The sequence below is a fragment of the Trypanosoma melophagium genome (genome assembly GCF_022059095.1).
Source record: "Trypanosoma melophagium isolate St. Kilda chromosome Unknown ctg16segment0, whole genome shotgun sequence".
Taxonomy (NCBI): domain Eukaryota; phylum Euglenozoa; class Kinetoplastea; order Trypanosomatida; family Trypanosomatidae; genus Trypanosoma; species Trypanosoma melophagium.
Window position 1 is genome coordinate 271,050 of NW_027125144.1, and position 22,211 is coordinate 293,260.

At 37.9% G+C, this 22,211-nt stretch overlaps 9 protein-coding genes across 9 annotated transcripts; all 9 read left to right on the forward strand.

Moving 5' to 3' along the window:
- Positions 1–2,247: 2,247 nt before the first annotated feature.
- LSM04_001735 (Serine-threonine/tyrosine-protein kinase) lies at positions 2,248–6,102 on the forward strand (the record flags this gene model as incomplete). The annotated part of the gene is made up of 1 exon (XM_067337537.1): positions 2,248–6,102. The coding sequence occupies one exon, from the start codon at positions 2,248–2,250 to the stop codon at positions 6,100–6,102; it is 3,855 nt and encodes a 1,284-aa protein (XP_067193481.1).
- A 688-nt stretch (positions 6,103–6,790) lies between these two features.
- On the forward strand, positions 6,791–9,175 carry LSM04_004691 (PAP/25A-associated; the record flags this gene model as incomplete). Its single annotated transcript, XM_067337538.1, has 1 exon — positions 6,791–9,175. One exon carries the CDS (start codon positions 6,791–6,793, stop codon positions 9,173–9,175), a length of 2,385 nt encoding a protein of 794 aa, XP_067193536.1.
- Positions 9,176–9,810: 635 nt separating this feature from the next.
- On the forward strand, positions 9,811–10,386 carry LSM04_002225 (EF-hand domain; the record flags this gene model as incomplete). The annotated part of the gene is made up of 1 exon (XM_067337539.1): positions 9,811–10,386. One exon carries the CDS (start codon positions 9,811–9,813, stop codon positions 10,384–10,386), a length of 576 nt encoding a protein of 191 aa, XP_067193492.1.
- Positions 10,387–10,823: 437 nt separating this feature from the next.
- On the forward strand, positions 10,824–15,587 carry LSM04_007049 (uncharacterized protein; the record flags this gene model as incomplete). The annotated part of the gene is made up of 2 exons (XM_067337540.1): positions 10,824–12,213; positions 12,331–15,587. 2 exons carry the CDS (start codon positions 10,824–10,826, stop codon positions 15,585–15,587), a joined length of 4,647 nt encoding a protein of 1,548 aa, XP_067193579.1.
- A 621-nt stretch (positions 15,588–16,208) lies between these two features.
- LSM04_009400 (uncharacterized protein) lies at positions 16,209–16,996 on the forward strand (the record flags this gene model as incomplete). Its single annotated transcript, XM_067337541.1, has 2 exons — positions 16,209–16,335; positions 16,419–16,996. The coding sequence occupies 2 exons, from the start codon at positions 16,209–16,211 to the stop codon at positions 16,994–16,996; spliced, it is 705 nt and encodes a 234-aa protein (XP_067193622.1).
- Positions 16,997–17,082: 86 nt separating this feature from the next.
- Positions 17,083–17,931, forward strand: LSM04_001898 (uncharacterized protein; the record flags this gene model as incomplete). The annotated part of the gene is made up of 2 exons (XM_067337543.1): positions 17,083–17,281; positions 17,522–17,931. 2 exons carry the CDS (start codon positions 17,083–17,085, stop codon positions 17,929–17,931), a joined length of 609 nt encoding a protein of 202 aa, XP_067193484.1.
- A 436-nt stretch (positions 17,932–18,367) lies between these two features.
- Positions 18,368–19,042, forward strand: LSM04_004454 (uncharacterized protein; the record flags this gene model as incomplete). The annotated part of the gene is made up of 1 exon (XM_067337544.1): positions 18,368–19,042. The coding sequence occupies one exon, from the start codon at positions 18,368–18,370 to the stop codon at positions 19,040–19,042; it is 675 nt and encodes a 224-aa protein (XP_067193530.1).
- Positions 19,043–19,078: 36 nt separating this feature from the next.
- On the forward strand, positions 19,079–19,462 carry LSM04_001591 (uncharacterized protein; the record flags this gene model as incomplete). Its single annotated transcript, XM_067337545.1, has 1 exon — positions 19,079–19,462. One exon carries the CDS (start codon positions 19,079–19,081, stop codon positions 19,460–19,462), a length of 384 nt encoding a protein of 127 aa, XP_067193478.1.
- Positions 19,463–19,675: 213 nt separating this feature from the next.
- Positions 19,676–22,201, forward strand: LSM04_004934 (Malonyl-CoA decarboxylase; the record flags this gene model as incomplete). Its single annotated transcript, XM_067337546.1, has 1 exon — positions 19,676–22,201. The coding sequence occupies one exon, from the start codon at positions 19,676–19,678 to the stop codon at positions 22,199–22,201; it is 2,526 nt and encodes an 841-aa protein (XP_067193540.1).
- Between the last annotated feature and the right edge of the window lie 10 nt (positions 22,202–22,211).

Below are 22,211 nucleotides of genomic sequence, written 5' to 3' on the forward strand. Positions count from 1 at the left end.
AATGTTATAGCAATGCACTGTAGTACATTGTGCAAAGCGAAACGTTTTTTATTGTCTATCGTTTCTTCATCTTTTTTGGGTGCCCTTTTCCATTTATCTTTCCTCCTTTCCTCCATCTTGTACTACACATCTTTTGTGTGTAGTTTCCCCTTTCTTTCTTTCTTTACTTTTCATCCTTTTAGCTCTTATTTTTTTTTTACTTGTTTTCTCATAATTCCCTCCTGATCTTTTCCGGTTGTGATGATGTGACCTTTCGCAGGATTTTGTTTCGTTACTTTTTCTTTTCATATATTTTTATTAATATATATATATGTTTTACCTGTTCCTGCCACTACCGCTGCTATATGCAGCAATGCACTCGGGATATCCGATTGCATTAGTGGTTTCTGTACCTATATTATTTTATATACGTTTATCTCCAAGTTTTCTTATCTTTCTTTTTTTTCTTCTTTTCTTTTTTCTTTTTATTGTTTTATTATTATTAGTGTACATTCCTAGGTGATGGGTGTGTGTGTAGAGGGTCTTATTGGACCGGAGACACACTCACAATATACATATACAATATACATATATATATTTGTATATTGAACAAAGCAAGGGGAAAGAAAAAGAGATAGAATATAAGGCGACTAGTGTTTATTTTTTTTTCGTTTTCTCTCCTCTGGTTTAATCGTTGTTATTGGTATTGTCTGTGTTTGTGTGCGTAATATATATATATATATATATATATATATATATATATATATATATATATATTCTGCTTTGCAGAGAAAACACACATACACGTACATTCCACTGTAAAAGGTACTTGTAGGGAAATTTGGAAAGAAGAAAGTGAACAAAAAAGAAAAAATCGAGTTGTTATTGATTGCATACCTTTTAACCATTATTTCTCAAATATTTCCTCTTTTTTTTCTGTTTGTACTTAAAAGGAAGCTTACGACACTTAATCTTAAAAAGCAATAGTAGTAATAGTGATTTTTTTTTTTTACTATTGCTCTCTTTCATTTTAACCTTATTGTTGGTATTGGTCCTTGATTTTCCTTATCATCACCTCTATTTTTTTTTAGGTTCTTTTTTCCCCTTACCTCTCTTCTATTGTATCCGAGTGGGTAATTTGAGAAATTTTGTTTGTTTGTACGTGTGCGTGTATTGTTTATTTGTTTCCTTTGTCTTATTTGTCTATTATTATTATTATTATTATTATTATTATTATTATTATTATTATTATCAATAGGTGCGTTCATTGTTTTTGTGTTGCTTGAGTGTTTGTTGTCTGTTTTTATTTTATTTTTGCTTTCTTCTTTAGCGCCTTTCGTGCTTGAAGAAAAAAGTAAAATAAAAATAACACTTCATTACACACATTACATTACTTTGCATATAAACGTTGTATTGCACACACACACAGATATATATAAAGGAAAGAAAAAGAAGAGTAGGGGGAGGGGGATTATACATTTCTACTGAGTTGTATTTTCTCTCTTATTTCTTTTATTTTTCTTTCTTTTTTTCTTTCTTTTTTTCTTTCGGTGTCTGGGTGAGAGAGAGAGAGAGAGAGAGAGAGTATTAACAGATTGTTTGTTTGTGTGTTTCTCTGTGGAAATACACTACAATCGTATTATATAGCAACGAGCAAACAAACACCCACTGGAGGGAAGAAAAATAAATAAAGAGGGAGAATTTATATAAATATAATATATATATATATATACGTAAAGAGGGGGAAGAGAAAAAAAAAAAGAGGACTTAATAAGGAGGTACAAGAGGAGGCTATTACCATTATATTATTATTATTATTATTATTATTATTATTATTATTATTATTATTATTATTATTATTATTATTATTAGCACCTGATCTCTTACACGTGGACGTTATTATCTCCCTGTAATATATACAAGTGAACGAAACGAAATAAAAAAAGAAACGAAAAGAATAAAAAGATTGAAGAAGGAAGAAATAAAACGAGAAGAAAAAGAAAAGAAAAAGAAAGGAAATAACAAAAAAAGTAAAGAAGGAAAGATCCGTGTATTTGGGGTAAAATCCTGTTCGAATCTAAACTCTTTTTTTTGGCCAGTCGCCAGAAAAAAAAGCAAAAAAATTAAAAAGAAGACGAAAATAAGCAAACAAACAAAATAATAATAATAATAATAATAATAATAATAATAATAATAATAATAATAATAATAATAATAATAATAATAATAATAATAATAATAATAATAATAATAAACAAAAAACAAATCATGTCTGTTAGAAATAATAATTCACACACCCACTCCGGCTATTCTATTGCCCTACAAATTGTTGCAGAATTCCCAATCGTCCCTATTGTGATTGGCGCCTCCGCTGCTGTTCTGGCGAGTGCGTTTGCTCTTTACATCTCAACCGGCTCCCCGCGCTGGAAAGGCGCACCGGGTCTCTCCAAAGAAAACACAAGAAACGTGAAAAGTAACCCGTGTGGGGATTTACCGCATCCTTCTAGTGTTACGACGATATGTACATCCACAAAGACACCGTGGGCCACAGGTAAAGAGGAAACCACACAGACGCAGACGGAGCGGGATGTTCGGGTACTTTTATGCGATAATGATAATGGCGATGATGTGGTGATGGTGGTTGATCACGCTGTCAATTCTCCTCGCACTTCGCCGTGTAATTGTCATTGTCCGCATTATCAAATTCATCCGTATACGAGTTCTCAACAATTACAAGAACAACAACAGCAGCCGTATTATGGCAGTCATGTGTGTGAGCCCAATGTATCAGGCGTAGTCTCATTAAGTCTTACATCTAATGGAGCTGGATCTGTTGCTCTTAATAGGACGTTAAGTGGAAATCTTAGTAATAATAGCAGCGTGAATACACCAACTGTACATCTTTCTACGTGTCCTTCTAGACATGGTGTGGGATTACTGACTTTGGGTGAAGTGAGTAGTTCTGCACATAACGAAAGAGGATGTGAATCAAGTAATAATGCGTTAGAGTGGAATTCCTTGGCGTCCAGGAATTCCTTACACTCACTTGGGGCTCCCGATATGGCAGCAACTAGTAGTGAAATATTACCTGATTTTTCCCCAGACTCCTTTGGAGCTGGTACTGGGTATTATTGTAATAGTAGTAGTCATAGTAGTTGTCAAAATCCACTTTTCTCCTATGATGAATGTGCTCTACCACTACGTGGGTATGACTGGAAACGACGATTAGGAGGAAACGAAAATGTATCATCGGGAAAACTACGACAAACACTTTCCCATTTAGTGGGAGCCGCTACTGTTAGTTGTTCACCGCCTGTCCAACTCCTTAGTGATTTTGACCTTGCAGAGATTGAGCGTGAAAAGGAACGATCATTTCCCTCTACTTCTACATACACAACTGGTGGGCCTATTAAGAAACAAGGCGGCTCTACCGATAGAACAGGATCACAGGATTCGGTAAATGCAAATAGGACGGATCTTATTATCACAGATCATCATCATGGGGTTTCCCATATGAGTGTTAATGCTTCTTCTGAGAATATATGTAAATCGAGTAGTGAGCACCATGAGGATGAATGTAGACGCGATGGATTGCATAAACCACCACCGCAACTGGAGGCACAGTTACGCAGTCTTGAGACTAGACTTGAACAACAATTACGAGGTTCAGTAGGACGGTGCACCTCAGAAACGACAATAGCAACAACAACAACAACAACAGCAACAACAAAAGGAAATGGAAGTAGAAATATAACCACAACGCTATTACGATCATCTCCAGAAACAGGAAATGTTGAATGTATTTCATCTGTGCCAGGACATGGTGGTGTTTCGTCCACGGCGTTAGCGAATCCATCGCTTATAGAATCCGATACTGTAATAAACGCATCAATCATGGAAGATGCATCCCAGACACATAGACAAACCCCAATGAGTATTACAGCCGATCAAGAGAAAATAACAACCACTCCAATACCACAAACACAACCACAACATGATCGTCGTGTGGATGATGTATTTGTGCGGCACCGTACAGAAGGTGGAGCTTCATATTCACTCTCACTAACATATCATGATGCCCATGGATCGTCACGAACTATTGATACACATCCTTTACCACCATTAAAGTATTCTTCACCACGTACTACAGTTATAACTCCTCCTAGTACAGTAACAACAAATGTTTCTGCTTCACGTTGGCAAACACCAACACCTCTCAGTTCTCAGGGAAGTGGACAAAGTTCCTGCTGTCTGTTCAATTTAGTGAGGCATGAAAATACAAGGACAAGTTCAACTCATAGTAATAATGGTAATAGCTGTGTTGACATTGCTAGTAATAGTGATAATACAACAACAACAACAACAACAACTACTACTACTACCAATAATAATAATAATAATAATAATAATAATAGTGATAGTATTGGTGGGAGTAATAGAACTCATCTAGTAGCACCACTTCCACCATTAGAATCTATAACAGGGCCTCGTTTACAGGGAGTTGCTGGTAGACGTGGTGAATTACGTATAGGTGCTTTCTTAGGTGGAGGATGGTGTGGGAAAGTCTATGAATGTCTAAACACCGAAACAGGAGAAGTTCTTGCCGCCAAACAATTGATGTTTGATTCTAAAGATCCAAAATTACGCCATCGACTAAAACAATTGGAATTAGAATTGGAGGTATTAACAATGGCCCAACGTCATCGTATGCCATGGATTGTAGGCTATCATGGAACAGAAAAACGCGGACACTCTGTTCTAATGTATTTGGAGTACTGCGCTAGAGGATCTCTACTGGATTATATGATGAATCATGGAAATCCATCATCATCATCATCATCGTCAATACCAATGGAGTCTACAACTTTACCTTCTCTTATTGCTGTTGGGTCTGCGAATCAACAATCGCATAACTCTTCAGAGCAACTATCGAAACAAAAGGAATCTCAACAACAACAACAAGATGGAGAAGTAAAGGTGAATGAACGAGACTCAGAGGAAGAAAATATGAATGCTTCTCTCTTTCATTCCAGTTCAATACCCATGTCTTGTGTAGGTACTACATCTGCGGAGATGCCAGCTCTTCCTTTAACTGAAGTACAACGCTTTACACTACAAACCGTAGAGGCCCTTCATTTTCTTCATGTACACGGATATGTTCATTTAGATGTCAAAACGGCTAATATTCTTGTAACTGAGAATGGCAATGCACGACTTGCGGACTTTGGTTGTTCGATGCGTCTTAAACCGCCCACCGACTCTTTTCTAGACGATCATCAAGTGCCACATATATTAAATAAACAGAATAATGATGATCCCACTACTACTACTGCTACTACTACTACTGCTACTACTACTACTACTAATAATAATAATAATAATACGAATGCTGCCTTTATTGAGGTATGTAAGCCGGCAGCCCCGCCATTCCCTATTCTCGCGGAGGATGATGCCATTACGGAATTACGTGGAACGGCAGTTTATATGGCACCAGAGATGATTCGATTTGAACGTGGACGTATTGGAACAGCCGGAGATGTCTGGTCGCTGGGTTGTGTGGTAATGGAATTGGCCACAGGCGCCGCCCCGTGGAGACATGTGGCGAAGGACAAGTTAAGAGTACTGTTTCGTATTGGATCAGCGAGAGAGGATTTACCACTACCGCCTAGTATTGTACAGGCAGCGGAGGAGGGAAGAAAGTGGTTAGCACAATATATGGATAAGAATTCCGAAATGCACGCCGTTAATGATGCGGCTATGAGTACTACTACTACTACTACTACTACTACTGCTAATAATAATAATGATACTAGCTCAACCAGGGATGATAGAGAACATGATAATAGTGATAATGAGATTGGAGGAGCAATAACGGCTGCAGCAGCAGGAGGAGGAGGAGGAGAAAAACGAAGCCGCCTGGAAAAGGGACCAGATGAGACAAACAGTGAAGTTTCTCTTATCGATCCCGTTTCACATGAAACAATAACGAAAGCTGAGTTACACCGACGCATGGTTCTTCGTGTTACATTGGAGAATTTTCTCTCACTTTGCCTTCGAGTGTATCCAGAGGATCGACCGAGTTGTGAAGAGTTGCTGCAGCATCCCTTTCTTAACATTAACTAAAGGAAGTGTTGTCTTTTTTTGTTTTTATGTACATATATATATATATATGGATGAATGGATTTCATCCTTTTTGTTTTTCTTTCTTATTCGTTCTCTTTCATTGCTATTCTCCAAATGTTATTGCGGGATAAAGAGAGAGGGGAGATGCAGGCAGAATAGCAAGAGAAAAGAACAACAAAAAAAGAAAGAAAAGCAATATGGTGTATGAAGTTGAGCAAATATTTTCTCATGAGAAGTCACGGATGTTTCATCATGAAAGCGTTTGACACTGTGGACGGTGCAAATAGATAATATACACTTTTGTTATTGTTAGTATTGTTGATATTGTTTGTTCTTTGGGTGCCTTTTTTTTATATGGATAGCATTAACTGCTGGTATTGGTACTATTAGTAACAAAAGAGGTACTTCTTATGTGGCGATATGAATGACGTATGATGTTTCTTTGTTTGTGTTTACATAGGACACATTTGAAAAGAAAAAGAAATCATTTCTTTTGCTATCCTTTCTCTTTCACATTCTATATTTATCTACCTATCTATATCTCCTTATTATTTCAACTCTTGTAATGTATCTCTATGGATATACTACTATGTTTCTATTATCCAATATATATATTTCTTTTTTCTTCTTTTTCCCCTTTTCTTCTTATTAATAATTGTATTGGGGATAAAAGTTAAACAGAAAAGAAATGCGGCGACGTTCACGTGTTGCGAGCAGCGGGACTGTTATTGCAGTAAGTGACCCGTCCACATCTCTAACCAACACCACAACGACGAATGGTGATGGCGGTAGCATTAGCAGTAGCGGTGCCATCAGCAATAACAACAGTACAAACAACACCAACAAGAGCGCAAAGGACAGTAATGATAATAAAAATAATAATAACAACAAGAAGTCGAGAAGGAAAAGCAATACAGAAACCGTTATTAACAGCCAGGAACGAATCTCCTTTATTGAGACTGGTGTTCCTATGGCAGACATTCCACCACCCGCTTCCACACTGAGTTTATTTACACGATTTCAGCAGAAAAGCAGTGACTTTACTTCGGACTGGTTGTTGCTGCAGGAGGGAGAGATGCCATCAACTCCACCCATTTCTCTCGAATTATCAGAGAAATTACGTCAATATCAAGGAATTATGCAGAAACAGCGAAATGGCACAAGTTCCCATTCTGAGGATAAGGCTGCAACCACCACCACCACAACAACAACAACAATAGCAACAAAAAGAACTAAACCAACTTCTTCAGAGAATATAAAGAGCGATAATGATAATGATGATGATGAATATACACCACATGGTCTTAATTCAATGAACTATGGGAGTCAGCCATCCTCTGATAATGATAAGGATGTTGTGGTTGATGATGATAATAATAACAATGATAATGATGGTCTTCGTGGGGATTACCTCAGTCTACTTCCATTTAATGGTACAAGAGAAAAGATCGCTAAAAGTGACCTGCAAGTAACTGTTACACTTCAAGAGGGAGTGAATAATACAGGAATTTCATCAGAAACTCTATTAACAAGAGGGACAAGGAACTTCAAGAGGTATGAGCAAAAAGAATACAAACAGCAACAATATGATTATCAGCAGCAGCAGAGACCTGTGTCAAAAACTGCTTCTCCTATGCTTCAGCGTGTAGTGCCTTTATGGTGTTTGGAGCGTTTCACTACACAAAACGGTTATGCCTCCAATCCACTTATCGCTCTACATCAAGAAATATGTGATTTCGTAAAATTTCTTCGTCCATCACAAGCAGAAGTAACAATGCGACGTCTTATTGAAATGGAGGTGACTACTATTGCCAAACGTTTATGGCCAGAGTGTGAACCAATTGTATATGGTAGTATGTCAACACATCTTTTACTCCCATTATCAGATTTGGATATGACTATTCTAAATGTACCTGTTTCAACAGAGGAAGCACTTACAGCATTGTCACGTGAAATCAGTCGTGAAGGTTTATGCCACGCTGCTTACCCACAACTTATTCTCAAAACTAAAGTACCATTGGTGAAATTTCAACACCGTCTCTCTTTACTGGATGTGGATATAAGTATAAATGCAGGTGATGGTCAACGTAATTCTGCTATTGTGGTTGACATGCTACAGCAGTTTCCTGAGGCACGACCACTAATAGTGGTAGTGAAATATTTCTTACAACAACGTGGAATGCATGAACCATATCATGGAGGTCTTGGTTCTTTTGCAACAACATTGCTGGTGATTAGTTTTCTACAACATCATCCCATCTATACAAGTTCTCCAGAGGAACGAGTCAATTCTGGTTTGGGACGTTTACTTGTTGATTTTTTTCGCTACTATGGTATGTACTTTAGCTACAACCGTTGTGGTATTTCACTCCTTGATGGAGGTCGTTACTTCCAACGTACAGACACTTCTAATGAATCGGGATCTGCAATGCAGCGTTCGGCTATGGGTCCACCACAGGTATTAATAGAAGATCCAGGTTGTCCGCAAAATAATGCGGCTAGTTCACTTCGTAATTTTCATGTCATCACTTCTGTGTTCGCACATGCATATATGGCATTAACAGCAGTATTTAACTCACCATCGGATGGGGTGCAGAATTTATCACCAGACTCTACAGAGATTGCACGGCGTCCTACGTTACTCTCTCGTATTCTGCATGTGGATGCTCCTAGTGTTAAACGACGTCAATCTATTGCTGCTGCCTATGATACTATTATGGGAGATATCACATATGATGAAAAGATGAAGGCAGTGTTAGTGTATCGACGTACGGAAGATGAACTGATACTTAAAGGAAGGAACCCTGAAACTTCAGCAACACTAACAAAAACTACACTAGCGAAGATAACAACGACGACAGTAATAAAAACAACGGAAGTTGAAGGTGTAGAATCTATTTGTACTGGTGATACAACAGATAAAAGGCGAAAACGACGTCGAAGCGAAACTACGAAAAGCAACAGCATTAGTACTAGTAGTAGTAGTAGTCGTAGTCGTAGTAGCAGCAGCAGGGGCGACAGCAATTCCTCAAGTGGGAGCTCAGTTAATTGGGTCCCAAACAAGCATCATTAACGAAGGGTGATTGCAGATTCTTCTGATTTCCCCTTGTGTTTCTCTCCGCTATTGTGCATATCACACTATTGAAAATGCAACTCAAGAAGGGGAGGGTGAAGTGAGAAAAAAAAAAAGGGTCCAGAGGAAATGGAAAGAGAGCCAGAAAGGAACGGAATGAAAGAACAAAAAAAAGGAAAGGAGGAGAGAGAGAGAGAGAGGGAGAGAACGTAAAGAGCGGATCTAATTTGAGAGTTATGTTTTTGTTTTGCCACTCGCGAGTAAAAAAGGATGGCAAATACAAAGGAATCTCATTCCTCTTCTGCACGTTCCACATTTCAGCGCTTAATCTGTGGCTGTTGCACGTTTTCTGCGTTCACCTCATACCTTGTATGAGTGTGTGCAGATATGTGTTTTTCTTTTTTCTTTTTTTTGCATCTTCTTCTTTGAAGATGCCTTGACTTGATACCAAATACTTTCTTTTTCGTTTCGCCTCTTTTCTTTTTTTTTTTTTCAATTATCATTCGGCTTTATTACTATTATTATTTTTTTTTTGCTCTTAGCTAGTTAGTTAGTTGTTTTTTGTTTTTTGCGAAAGACTCCTCCATTAGGGTTTATTCTCTATTTATCTACTTATTTATTTAATTAATTTCCAGATGAATCGCTCCCAACGTCCGGGTGTACCGACTCCAATGGGAAATCAGTCCAAGACGGGCATCACCTCCGCCGTGGCGGACTTGACAGACGAGCAGCGGCAGGAAATAAAAGAGGCCTTTGATCTCTTCGACACAGACGGGAGTGGAACTATAGACGCAAAGGAGTTAAAGGTGGCTATGCGGGCACTTGGCTTTGATCCAAATAAGGATGAAGTGCGACGTTTACTCTCATCTACAGTGGAAGAGCGTGCGGGTGATATGTCGGGAGCTGCCGCTGCGGGAGTGGCCACGATGGAGCCGTTAGTGATTGGATTCCCGGAGTTTATGGAATTGATGGCCCGCAAAATGACGGAGCGGGATTCACGCGAGGAGATGATGAAGGCCTTTCATCTCTTTGATGATGATAATACGGGGAAGATTACATTTAAAAACTTAAAACGTGTGGCACAGGAGCTTGGTGAGAATATGACAGATGCGGAATTGCAGGAGATGATAGATGAGGCAGACCGGGACGGAGATGGAGAGGTGAGTGAGGAGGAGTTCCTGCGGGTGATGAAAAAGACATCACTCTACTAATAAAGAAAGAAAGAAAAGTGAGGGGAATAAACAACAGGAAGAAGGATAAAACAGAGACGATGTTCATAAATCATATATATATATATATATAGAGAGAGAGAGAGAGAGAGAGTGGAGACATCTTACCTCTACAATATGTACACATATCCAAAAAGGAAAAAAAAGGAAGACCCATTGAAGGTTTTTACAAGACTGTATGAGACTCTGCATGCTTGATGAGCTGGAGACACAAAAAGAAAGAGACGAAGAAATCAGCTGCTGTTGATTTACACGTTGCACATTAAAGCTGTATATGTTCAAGGATGATAAACATATTCTGTTCCTTTTATAATATGTACCCTATTTCTATTTACTGTTATTTTCTCTCCTTCTTTATTAATATCTCTTTTTCATTTCCTTTTCCTTCTTTTCCTGATAAAAAAAAAAGGACCACTAACATGCAGGGAGAAGAAGCAGGAAGTATTTGTCCCTGGGAGGCAAATCGTGTGTTAAGTCGATACAACAGCTCTTCACTCACACATTCGTTGGAGTCATCGATGCCGCATGATAGTGATGTTTTCAATGATAATGGCCATTATGATTATTGGGCAAGAGCATCCGCATCCAGCAGTACGACGATATCATCATCACAGAACTCTTTATCAAACGTATGGGTTGTTGGAAGTTCGTTAACATCTTATGGTTCTGCACCTGCGACTACTACTACTACTACTACTACTACTACTACTACTACTACTAATAATAATAATAATAATAATAATAATAATAATAATAATAATAATAATAATAATAATAATAATAATAATAATCATAATAATAATAATGGCGCAGGTATGAACCGTAATGGGTATCTCTTTCATGAAAAGATAGGTTTACTGAAGAACTCCATCCAAAGGCAGCGTACGATGGTGGAACAGAAGCAACGGGAGAAGGAATCTCGTATGTTGATGGATACCAAACATCGTTCATCCAAATCACAGACTCGGGTAACAACATCTACTGACAGAAAAGATGAAGCGAAATATAGTTTTGGGGAAAGATGGAATGAAAAAGAGAAAGATACAGACATGTTATTCTCTATTCCTCCATCAAGGACACAATACAAGGTTACAGTGGAAGAAGGTAAATTGGATGCTATGAATGTGAAGAATACACCAAAGAAAAGAAAAGAGGAATATAATAATGTTGAAATAGAAGCAAATTTAACTGCCTCACCTCAAGTGGGGGTAGTAGTAGAAGAAGACTCACCATTACATGCTATGCGGCAGAAAGAAGTAACTACCACAGGAAATGTTTCTGTAGCAGGAGTAAGCGTATTACCATCACTACAGCCTAAAAACAGTGGTTGTGTTTCTTCTTTTTGTGATGGTAATGGTGATAGACAGGAAGATCGAAAGGGGAAGAAATGCAACGAAGCTAAGAGGAATGAAATCCACAATAATAATAATAATAATAATAATAATAATAATAATAATAATAATAATAATAATAATAATAATAATAATAATAATAATAATAATAATAATAATAATAATATGAATCATAAGAATAACACTACTAGAACACCTAACTGTAGTGGGACTCTTGGTGCTACTACTACTAATACTAGTACTACTACTAATAATAACATCACCAATACATCCATAAGGGGAATCCAGAGGCCAAGTACACATAACATCACTATACAACCTCATCGCAACACCAGTACTGTGCAGATTGTGGCAACTCAGACAAATACAACAAAAGGTCGCATGATGCCACCGAAACGAACTACTGAAATTAGAACTCTTATAGCACCTTCAGAGTTCAGTAATAGCATGAACAATAGTAATAATAATAATAATAATAATAATAATAATAATAATAATAATAATAATAATAATAATAATAATAATAATAGTCAGATGAGTAAACAAGCACGTCAGACTTTCGTAACAAATTCAGGGGCGTCTGTTCCCCCTTTTGTTCCTGGAACGAAACCAGCACACGATGGTAGTACTATCAATGCTAATGATAATAGGAATGAAAATGATGACTTTGATAAATTCGAATCCCGTAAACAAGGAGGGAAAACAACAGGGTTGACACGAGAAGATATTGAACGATTGTTAAATCATTCTGCAGATCATGTGCTCCTTGTTAACGGACGTTCGATGGGTTCGGAAAATATGAATGAAGAGACTATGCGAGTGATTCGCAGGAGAAGTGGCACACCAAGTCAAATTTCTGAGATACATCGATCCATAGGAAACAGAGCAAACAGTAACTGTAGTAGTAGTGCTGGAAGCAATAAAAGATCTTGTGATTATGAAGAAGATGGTATTTTAGTTACACGAGCTCATTTTCCTACTCTTCTAGCGCCCTGGGTGCAAGAAAACTCTAAACCTCGCACATCTCCTTTAACGTATACTCGTTCTTTATCAAATAGACAAGAAAACTCGAAATCGAGTCTAACGTCTGAAACTATAGCCTTTGCACGCCGACGTAATTCTCTTCTTCGTCAGATCAAAGTGATTGATACAGAGATTCATAGATTGGAAGGTGTTCCATGGTCTAGATCCTTGCGTCAATGGGGAGGATCTAAAAGACTTAATGCAGAACGTTCTAGGCTAATCACTGTACGTAAACGCTATGAAGAGGAACTACAACGACTATTAAGAACCGTTGTGCAATTATCTGGATCCGTACTACCACCACCACCACCTCCATTACCTTTATCATCGGTTTCAGCATCGGCACAGCGTGAGAGAAGTGTCTCTAAGCCTTGTCGTGGACCTTCTGTGTACGAAACTTTATTACGGGAAAATCAGCAGCGGGGAAAGGGCGATATGATGAAAGGGAAAACACATCCTGGTACTGTATATAAAGGAGATACATTCAGAAGGCGTACTACAAAAGGTAATGGATATGGTAAAACCGATAATGCTATAAGCCTACCACCAAGAGCAACTACAAACATGAAATCTAGATCAACTACACACACTATGAATGAGAGTAACCGCAGTAGAAGTCTCATAGATCATAGAAGTACCACAAGACGAAGTAGGAGTGAACTAAATGGTAGTAGAAGTACCATTTCGTTAGCTGCAGAAAGAATGGCAGAACTGTATATACGCAGTGCATCATCATTACGACGTGGTGTTACACCATTGCAAGATTCAAGAGCGATAAGTGTGCCATCATATGAAGATGTTTCTCATGTAACAGAACGTGATGCTCCACTGTACTGGCGGGTAGCACAGGAACAACGAAGTCTACATAGGCGCAGTGAAACTCCTTGTGAAAGAACTAGATATCAATCCAACCATAAATCAATGTCTATCGCTTCACATTCACACGAACCGAATACGAGTATTGATAGCTATAACACTACGGAGACGGAACTCTGCACCGATATGCCTGCTGATCGGTACTACTGTGATGAATATAGTGAATATGATGCGGAAGATAGGTGGCGGAACGCAATACGGAGAAATGGCATCCCAAGAAGAACATCATCAAAAGGAGCAATATTAGGAGAAAGAAACAAAAACAGAACAACAATAGAAAGAAGAAGTAATGATCGAACAGTAAAGAAAGAAGAAGTCATTATGAAACGATCACCTTCAACAGTTCGCCCCCGAGAGATTCAACAACAACAACAACAACAACAACAACAACAACAACAACAACAACAACAGCAGCAGCAGCAGCAAGAAGAAGAAGAAAGACAAGGACAAGAATTAAAACGTCAAACATCCTCGCAAACTTCACGCCCTTCATTCCCCTCACACAGAGGAGGTGTAAGACTCACTGGAGTGATGGCAACGATGGGAAAAGAGAAAAACGATCGCTCTGCTCTTTGTTACCAACTTCGTGCTCCTACTTTACAAACAACTGCTGTGAATAGTGAATCGAAACAATTATTTTTCCGGCGAGACCCCATGCCATTTACGGCGAATGCTGAAACAACTGCCGTTTTCTCACAACCTCTCTCAAATGAGGAACAGCTTACAACGTATCTCAAGATGGAAGAGAAACAAAGGCGTCAGCAGCCCACAGAAGGAAATGTAAATTACGCTCCACCGTTATCACACTTATCGTCGAAGAAGAAGCGATTACAACAATCGGATAATAGTCTTTTCGTGCATCGTCCCAGTATAAGCACAGATACTGTTGTTGTTACAGCTCCCACCGTATCATCATCATCATCATCATCATCATCGTCTTTGTTGTTGTGGCCGCCATCCTCAAGAGAGAGGGAAGTTTCTACCGCGAGAAACCTTCAGTTTAATAACGGTAATACAATAATAAAAAGGAATGATGTGGGATGGATATCACCGCCCCGCTGTCAAACTTCACCACCTGCTGTTGAGTGCACACCACCACCTTCTTCTTCTTTCCAAAAAACCAAAGTAGCAACAACCACTCATCATAAATCAAGCCATCATTTACACTACCGAGAGGATAATGATGACGATTGTATTATTGCTAATAATAATAATAATAATAATAATAATAATAATAATAATAATAATAATAATAATAATAATAATAATAATAATGATAATAGTGAAAAACGATCACCGTCCACGGTAATGTACCGGGATTCAGGTGAAACATGGCACCTATATGGGAAAGATGGGTGTACAATGGAGGATAGAACGCCTTCTAAACAGCAAAGACGACGACATGAACAAGCACAAGAGATTACTTCCCCGCAATATTCAGAGGTTCGTGTATCACCACTGACGGAGTACAGCGGTGGTAGAGGATTGCCTGGAATTGAGGTTCCGCGTAGGAATTCAAATAAAAGTATGGAAAGAGAACCAGATTTTAGAAAAGTCATGACACGATTTAACCAGCGATCCCTTTCAAAATCCCATTCACCCCCTCAACAAAAACATAAGATGATGATGATGCCTACTAGGGATCCTTCTACTGGTAAAGTGTCATCCTCTTTTTTGACTTCCAAGACACAGAGACGGCTTGGTGATGATCGTACTAATGAGACTCATTATTCACCTATTCCCCATGCCATGCAGTGCACACCAAACCGGGATAGAGGTGCTAATATCACGTCACGTCGAAATTCTAGACATAATGAGAATGTCATTAGCGGTTCAAAGATAAGTATGAAACCAGATGGAATAAATAATGGTTTGAGTTCAACTGATGTTTTGCTAAATCGCATTAGTCAAATGCGAGCACAGATGAGGTAAATTTTTTGCCATGTCGTTTCATGTACAGCTGTTTTTCTTAAAACTAGAGTGCCAAAGACTGAGTAGAAGTTATGGGGTCACATGGGAGAAAAGTTGGAGAGAGAGAGGGAGAGATGGATAGATAGATAGATAGTTTTTTTTCCATGTGACGAACAGGCCTCTATTCAGCACCATTAGAAAAGATTGGGGTTCAGTGTTGTACTACACATGCTTTTTTTTTGTTCTGTTTTGTTTCTCATTTGTTCGTTTTGTTATTATTGTTTTTATTTTGCTTTAATTATACTTTGCTCACTTTAGATGGAGACTCAAGGGTGAAAGTCAATACTTATTCTTATGAACTTTACATTACTTTATCGTAAGTATATATATATATATATATATATATATATATAATCATCATTTGTTTTATTTTCTTTGCTTAATATTATTTTGCACATTTCCTCTCATCCCCCCCCTTTTTTTTTTGTTGTTATTTTATTTTATTTTGATATACATGGTGATAAAAGGGCAAAGAAGTGTTTGGGGTAGGAAAGACAAAAGAAGATATATATATAACAAAATATCAACAAGAGAAAAAAAAAAATACCTATCCGTCTCTTTTTTTTATCTTTATTACTTTGAATGTATGTGGCCCCAGAGGCGGTTGCGTGGTTTGACCCCGCTCTACTAACAACAGAGCACCTCGAACAGGACAGTGAAGATCATCAAGGCGTAACCCAAATCATCACGTCCTTTACGTTCATACCACGTTTAAAGAGTTTTATAGCGGTAAAGCCAAAAACAGTCAAACAGGGGTTGCCATAGAACTACCTGAAATCGGATCTCGCACAGAACGACTATCTTGTCCTATTGATTCTAACAAGGAACCGTTTTCGCATGTAGTGAGTGCTGGTGGGACCGACGCCGTCGTGACAGATGCCGTTCCACAGTATTTATGTTTTTTTGGTGAGGAAAATGATATCTTTATTGGTCGATTGCGACTTCCCACAGATAAATCCATTGTTGGAGATTTGAAAACCGTTGAAGAAAGAGGAGAAGGAGAGGAAGAACTTTTTATTGATGAACAAGATATTGTGGCGGCGATTTATCTTGATCCACGTGGGAACTTTTGTATTGTACGCTGGCGATCAGGAAAGGCGGTATACTATTATATACCTTGTCGTCAACATGATGAATATTCTACTAATACTACTATTAGTGATAATGATATGATGATGATGATGATGTATCCTTCTATGAAGGAGGCAATAAGAAAGCGAAAAGAAAGACGAAACATAACGTTGAATGATCACAATAAGAAGAAGAACAAGAACAAGAAGAGAAACATACAAAAGAAGATATGGAACCACGGAAATTTCCATTGCGTTTTCTTTCAAGTGTTACGGGTGGACGACAGCCATTTGTGTTGAAGTGTGTGGCCTGGGATCCCCACAACAAGAGTGATGTTACAACAGGTGATATTATTCTCGGTTCTCCTAATCGTGGAATTCTTCTTATGTGTTGCCTTGAAAAACATGGTATTATTGCTTCTCGAAAATTATATCAATTTACACCTCCGTATAGAAATCATCCTATTGATAGTATTGCGTATACGGTAGTATCTCACACACCAGATGCCAAGCAGCGGCATGTAGTGCTCGTAGCACAAAAGAATCGTCTATTTGTATTTGCTGCCCCTTGGAGTCGTAGAGTTAGTGTATGAGAAGCGGCCTTTGATACAGAAAAGATGAGATATCATTATCAAGATAATAATACTGATAATATGACACCGTTTTATGCATCTCCTCCTTCTCCTCCTCCTCCTCCATTGTATTATTATTATTATTATTATTATTATTATTATTATTATTATTATTATTATTCAAAAAGGTCTACGACGACGGGGAATACGTCGGTTGGTAATTTATTTAACTATATTAGTGTAAGTGGGGAAGTCACAAGTAGTGCATCTTTTTCACTGGGTTGTTGTCATCGAACTATTTCTAGTATTACACCACAAGTAGATATAACAGGGTTGCATAGTGTTGTGGATGCCTCATCTTTACTTCTTTTTTCTTACGTCATCATTGTTGAACCTCATGAGGTAATGCCTCATAAAACACATACAGCAACAGCGAACACAACAAGAGGAACGGGCGTAGCAGAAAGTGAAAATAATAATAATAATAATAATAATAATAATAATAATAATAATAATAATAATAATGCTAATGCTATTTCTAGTACTATTATCTCTCCACAAAATACCGATGAGAACAGTAATTTACGAGTATGTTCACTCGAAATGATGGCATATCTTCGTCGCAAGTATAATTTGCGTAACCCACAGTACTTGATGGAATAAATTCTCTTTCGATACCGTACATTTTTAGAATGGAAAGGTATTCGCACAGCTGTTTTACGTATTGCTAAGGTAGAACTCTCTATAGCGCTTTGTACTCAATTAGGTCGTAATGCGGAAGTCATTTTACGACTTTTTTTACAGCAAAAAAGGCCGTTAGAAGGAATTGTGCAACTTGAGCAACTCACGGCTCGTACGGTACTGGGGGGAAGTGAAACATCAACAATAGCAGTAAATAATATACTAGGAACTTTAATGGAAAGTGAAAGACTTTGTTCAGTTTATTTAATAAAGAGTTATTGGATGCGTTATGCACCTTTTCTTATGCGTTTCTATCCTTGTCGTTTTGTACGTTATGGACTCATTCCATTTGGTGCAGCGTTTGGTATTGATCCTGTTGAACTAATTCCCGCTTTATTACTATATAACTCAAAACACAATGAAACCGTTCTTGGGGGCCGATGGTACGGCAGAAATATTATTTCAGCGACACATAATTGAGGAGTCTTTATTAGAGGAAGAAAGATCACGGGCATCTTATCATGCCGCACGACTCTACTTGGAACACGCTATTTATAAAGAAGACCATGGAGATAAATCTTTATTGCAATTACTTTTGTACTTTACCGCACGGGATGGTGATGATATTGCTATTTCTCGTTTTTTTTTTCGTGAATTGTGTATGAATAATGAAGCCCATCGTCTGGAGGTTTCCTACGCCTATCGAGTTTGCTTTCGATTTCAACGTCCTATTGGATGTGCATGGGTTATCTTTATTATGGGACGACACCAAGAAGCTGTAAAAATGGCGATTTTTCTACAGAATGAGGAACTTGCTATGCACTTTATTCAAAGTATGAAGCAACGTGATGATGATGATGTAGATGGAATTCGCTCTGAATTGTGGAAAGAACTTGCTAAAACTGTATCAAACATGCATGTTGGGTCACAGCGAGCTTTACAGTTAGTTGCAGCTAGTGATGGAGATGTGAATGTAAGTGATGTACTCCCATATCTATCTGGAGATGTCATGATACGAGAGTTTCGAGAAGAGCTATTAGCAAGAGTCTCAAGTTTTGGTAAAACACTAGGTAGTCTTAAACAGAATATTTAGGCATCTGTGAGGGATGTAGAGTTATTGCAATGTGATATGGAGGCTATTCAGCGACGTCCAATAACATTACCTTCATCACAACGTTGTATACCATGTGGACAAGCCGCATTAACACGAACATTTGTAGTGTTTAAGGGATGTCGTCACGTATACCACAAAACATGCTTTGACGCCCGCCGTGCAAGCATGGAGGAACTCTTACAGCAACAAGAAGAAGAACAATTACAACTACCGAAAGGTGGTCAATATTTGAATGAATCATTCATGCAATTAATATCGAATAAGAAGGTGAGTGATAATTGTACACCGTCTGTTGACAGGGACTTGGAATGTGTATTGTGTAATAAAAGGTACTTGCGCTTGCTTTTGACAAATCCATTATCGAAAAATCTTACGGGGACTCTGCCCAGATTGCCATAATCCAGAGTGGAAAGAAGTAAAATGATAGTTGGGTATAAAATGAGATATGTTTATTTATATAAATGTAATGAATTTTTTTATTTTGTTTTAAAATGTGAATTGAGATTTTAATCTTTTCCTTTTTTCCTTTTTTTTACGTTCTTATTTACTGTGCTTTTCTACAGTAGAAGAGAATCTCTCTGATACTCCATTGTAGTAACGAGCGAAAGAAAGATGTTTACCGTTTCTCTTTATTGTCGAATGCAAAGAGGCATCTATGGAAGGACTAATTATATTTACTGTGAAAACAGACATTGGACTCAAATGTTACTACAACATTCACGACGTTATCAACAAACATCACCGCAGTACTCTGAAGACCGTGTAGCTGCCTGGTGCCGTAGACTGTGGGGATTGGCACAAAGCAGCAAAATTGACTCACAGACTACTGACAGCAACTCCTCCTCTTCTTCTTTTTCTTCTACTGCTTCTTTTTCTTCATATTCTTCTATTCCTGTTGGTTCTACTTTAACTGGTGATGTTAACCGTGCATTATTGGATGAACTGCAGAGTCAGGCGAGTTTAGTGGAGGAACTGAAGGCAGTGATGATTGGGGAAAAGGGACGTTTACCAGACTCGGTTGTGGAATCTGTATGGGATGTGTATGAGTCTATTATTCCACCCAATGTGCCTAGTGATATTGCCCGTATTGTTACACCAATTCGAGAGACGAGATTCTTTGAATTTATTGGACTTTTAGCGGAGCTTGACATTAACCTCGCGGATATACGAGCAGCGGCGAATAAACTAAACCAAGGCATTAGTGAAGTGGAGTCAATTCTCTCTGCTGTGGAACACATGGATGAGGGGAGCCATATGAGATTAAAGAATACCACAGAAAAAGGGAATTGTATGATCGATAATAATAATAATAATAATAATAATAATAATAATAATAATAATAATAATAATAATAATAATAATAATAATAATAATAATAATAATAATAATAATAATAATAATAATAATGGAGGTAGTGATATTATTACTACTATTTCTTCTGCAGATCTTTCTGTGAAATTAGTAGCGGCTAAACATGCATTAATGCGACAGTGTTTTGCAGTACGTCATGCGGGTTCACCGGTGCATTATCTCTGGTTGCGGCAAACAGCCTCTCTTGAGCGTGGGATGCGACGATTGATGGATTTACGTCGCTGCATTTCATACTTTTTGAATAAATCTCGACACCACATATTGGCTATTCAGACAGAACAAAAACAGAAACAGAAACAAGAAGAAGAAAAAGAGAAAAAAGATTCACTCGCTATGGAGAAAGAAATGACAAGAATGCAAGAATTAATGGAACTTTGGGTGGCACGTCAACGTCATCTCTCTACCATAGATGGAGCTCTTAAATTTCTATTTAGTGACTTTTTCGCAAAGGAATGGCTAGTGATGGAGGAACTCACATGGGATACTACCCCACCATTGCTGTTAGAGCAAGTGATTGCGGCTGAACAAGTACACCCGTTTAATAATGGTTTATCCGATATGAAGAAACGAATACAACCCACACTTAATCGACATCTTTTTGCATTTTTTCATCCTGCTGTTGTGGAGGAACCGTTAATTGCCGTACAAGTGGCACTCACATGTGGAATTGCCAACTCTGTCGATCGTATTCTTGGACGACCATCTCCCCTTGATAATAAACAAAGACCAAACGAGAGAGAAGTATTATGTAATGATGAGGTGGATACGGCTATTTTTTATAGCATTAACTCTGCTCAATCTGCACTACATGGTATGAATCTTGGTAATTTACTTATTAAACGTGTCGTACGTGAGATTGAAGCGAAGCTGAACACCGTGCGGCGAGCTAGTGGTCTCTCTCCTATTACCACATTTTCCACTGTTTCTCCTATTCCTGGCTATATGCCGTGGCTAACGGCAGAAGTGGCCAAGTTGCAACAAAGTGTGCGATTGCAGAACGGGAATGGCAACAACAGAGATGTGTGTTTAAAGTTTACACGACACCGTATATTTGGTGGAGATGGAAAAGATGATGCACATTTATTTGCACAACTGCGTATGGCTCTGGTGGGTTTTGCAGAGCGGCATCATAATGTAAATGGGAGTCATTTCATAGAACAATTCCAACAAGAACCTCCAGATGCCGCAAGTGATACCGCTAACTTGTCCACTATGCATCTGTTATTAGCATTATTTGAAGTTAAAGTAAATAATAATAATAATAATAATAATAATAATAATAATAATAATAATAATAATAATAATAATAATAATAATAATAATAATAATAATAATAATAATAATAATAATAATAATAATAATAATAATAATAATAATAATGATAATGATGAAAATACGAAGGCTCCATTATATAAAGAGCTGGAACCTTGGTGGGAGGATCATGTATTTACCCGCGCCATTGAGGCCCCACTGCTACGCTCTGTAGCACACTACCTCTATGAAGAGAAGAGACGCAGTCGTATCTTAGATCCTGTTGGAAACTTTCATATCTCTAATGGCGCAACGATGTTTCGACTAAACTATTTGGCTAATTGTACTTCTGCAGGCAGTCGAGAGAGTGCTACAGTGATGGTAAACTACCTTTACGATCCTGCACGGGTGAGTGAACAAGTAAATGCGTATGAAGTACATCGTACTGTTTCTGTTGGTAGTAACATCCTACAGCTCCTTGGGTATGATGATCAGGCTACAGGGAAAAAAGATTAACTAACACGAT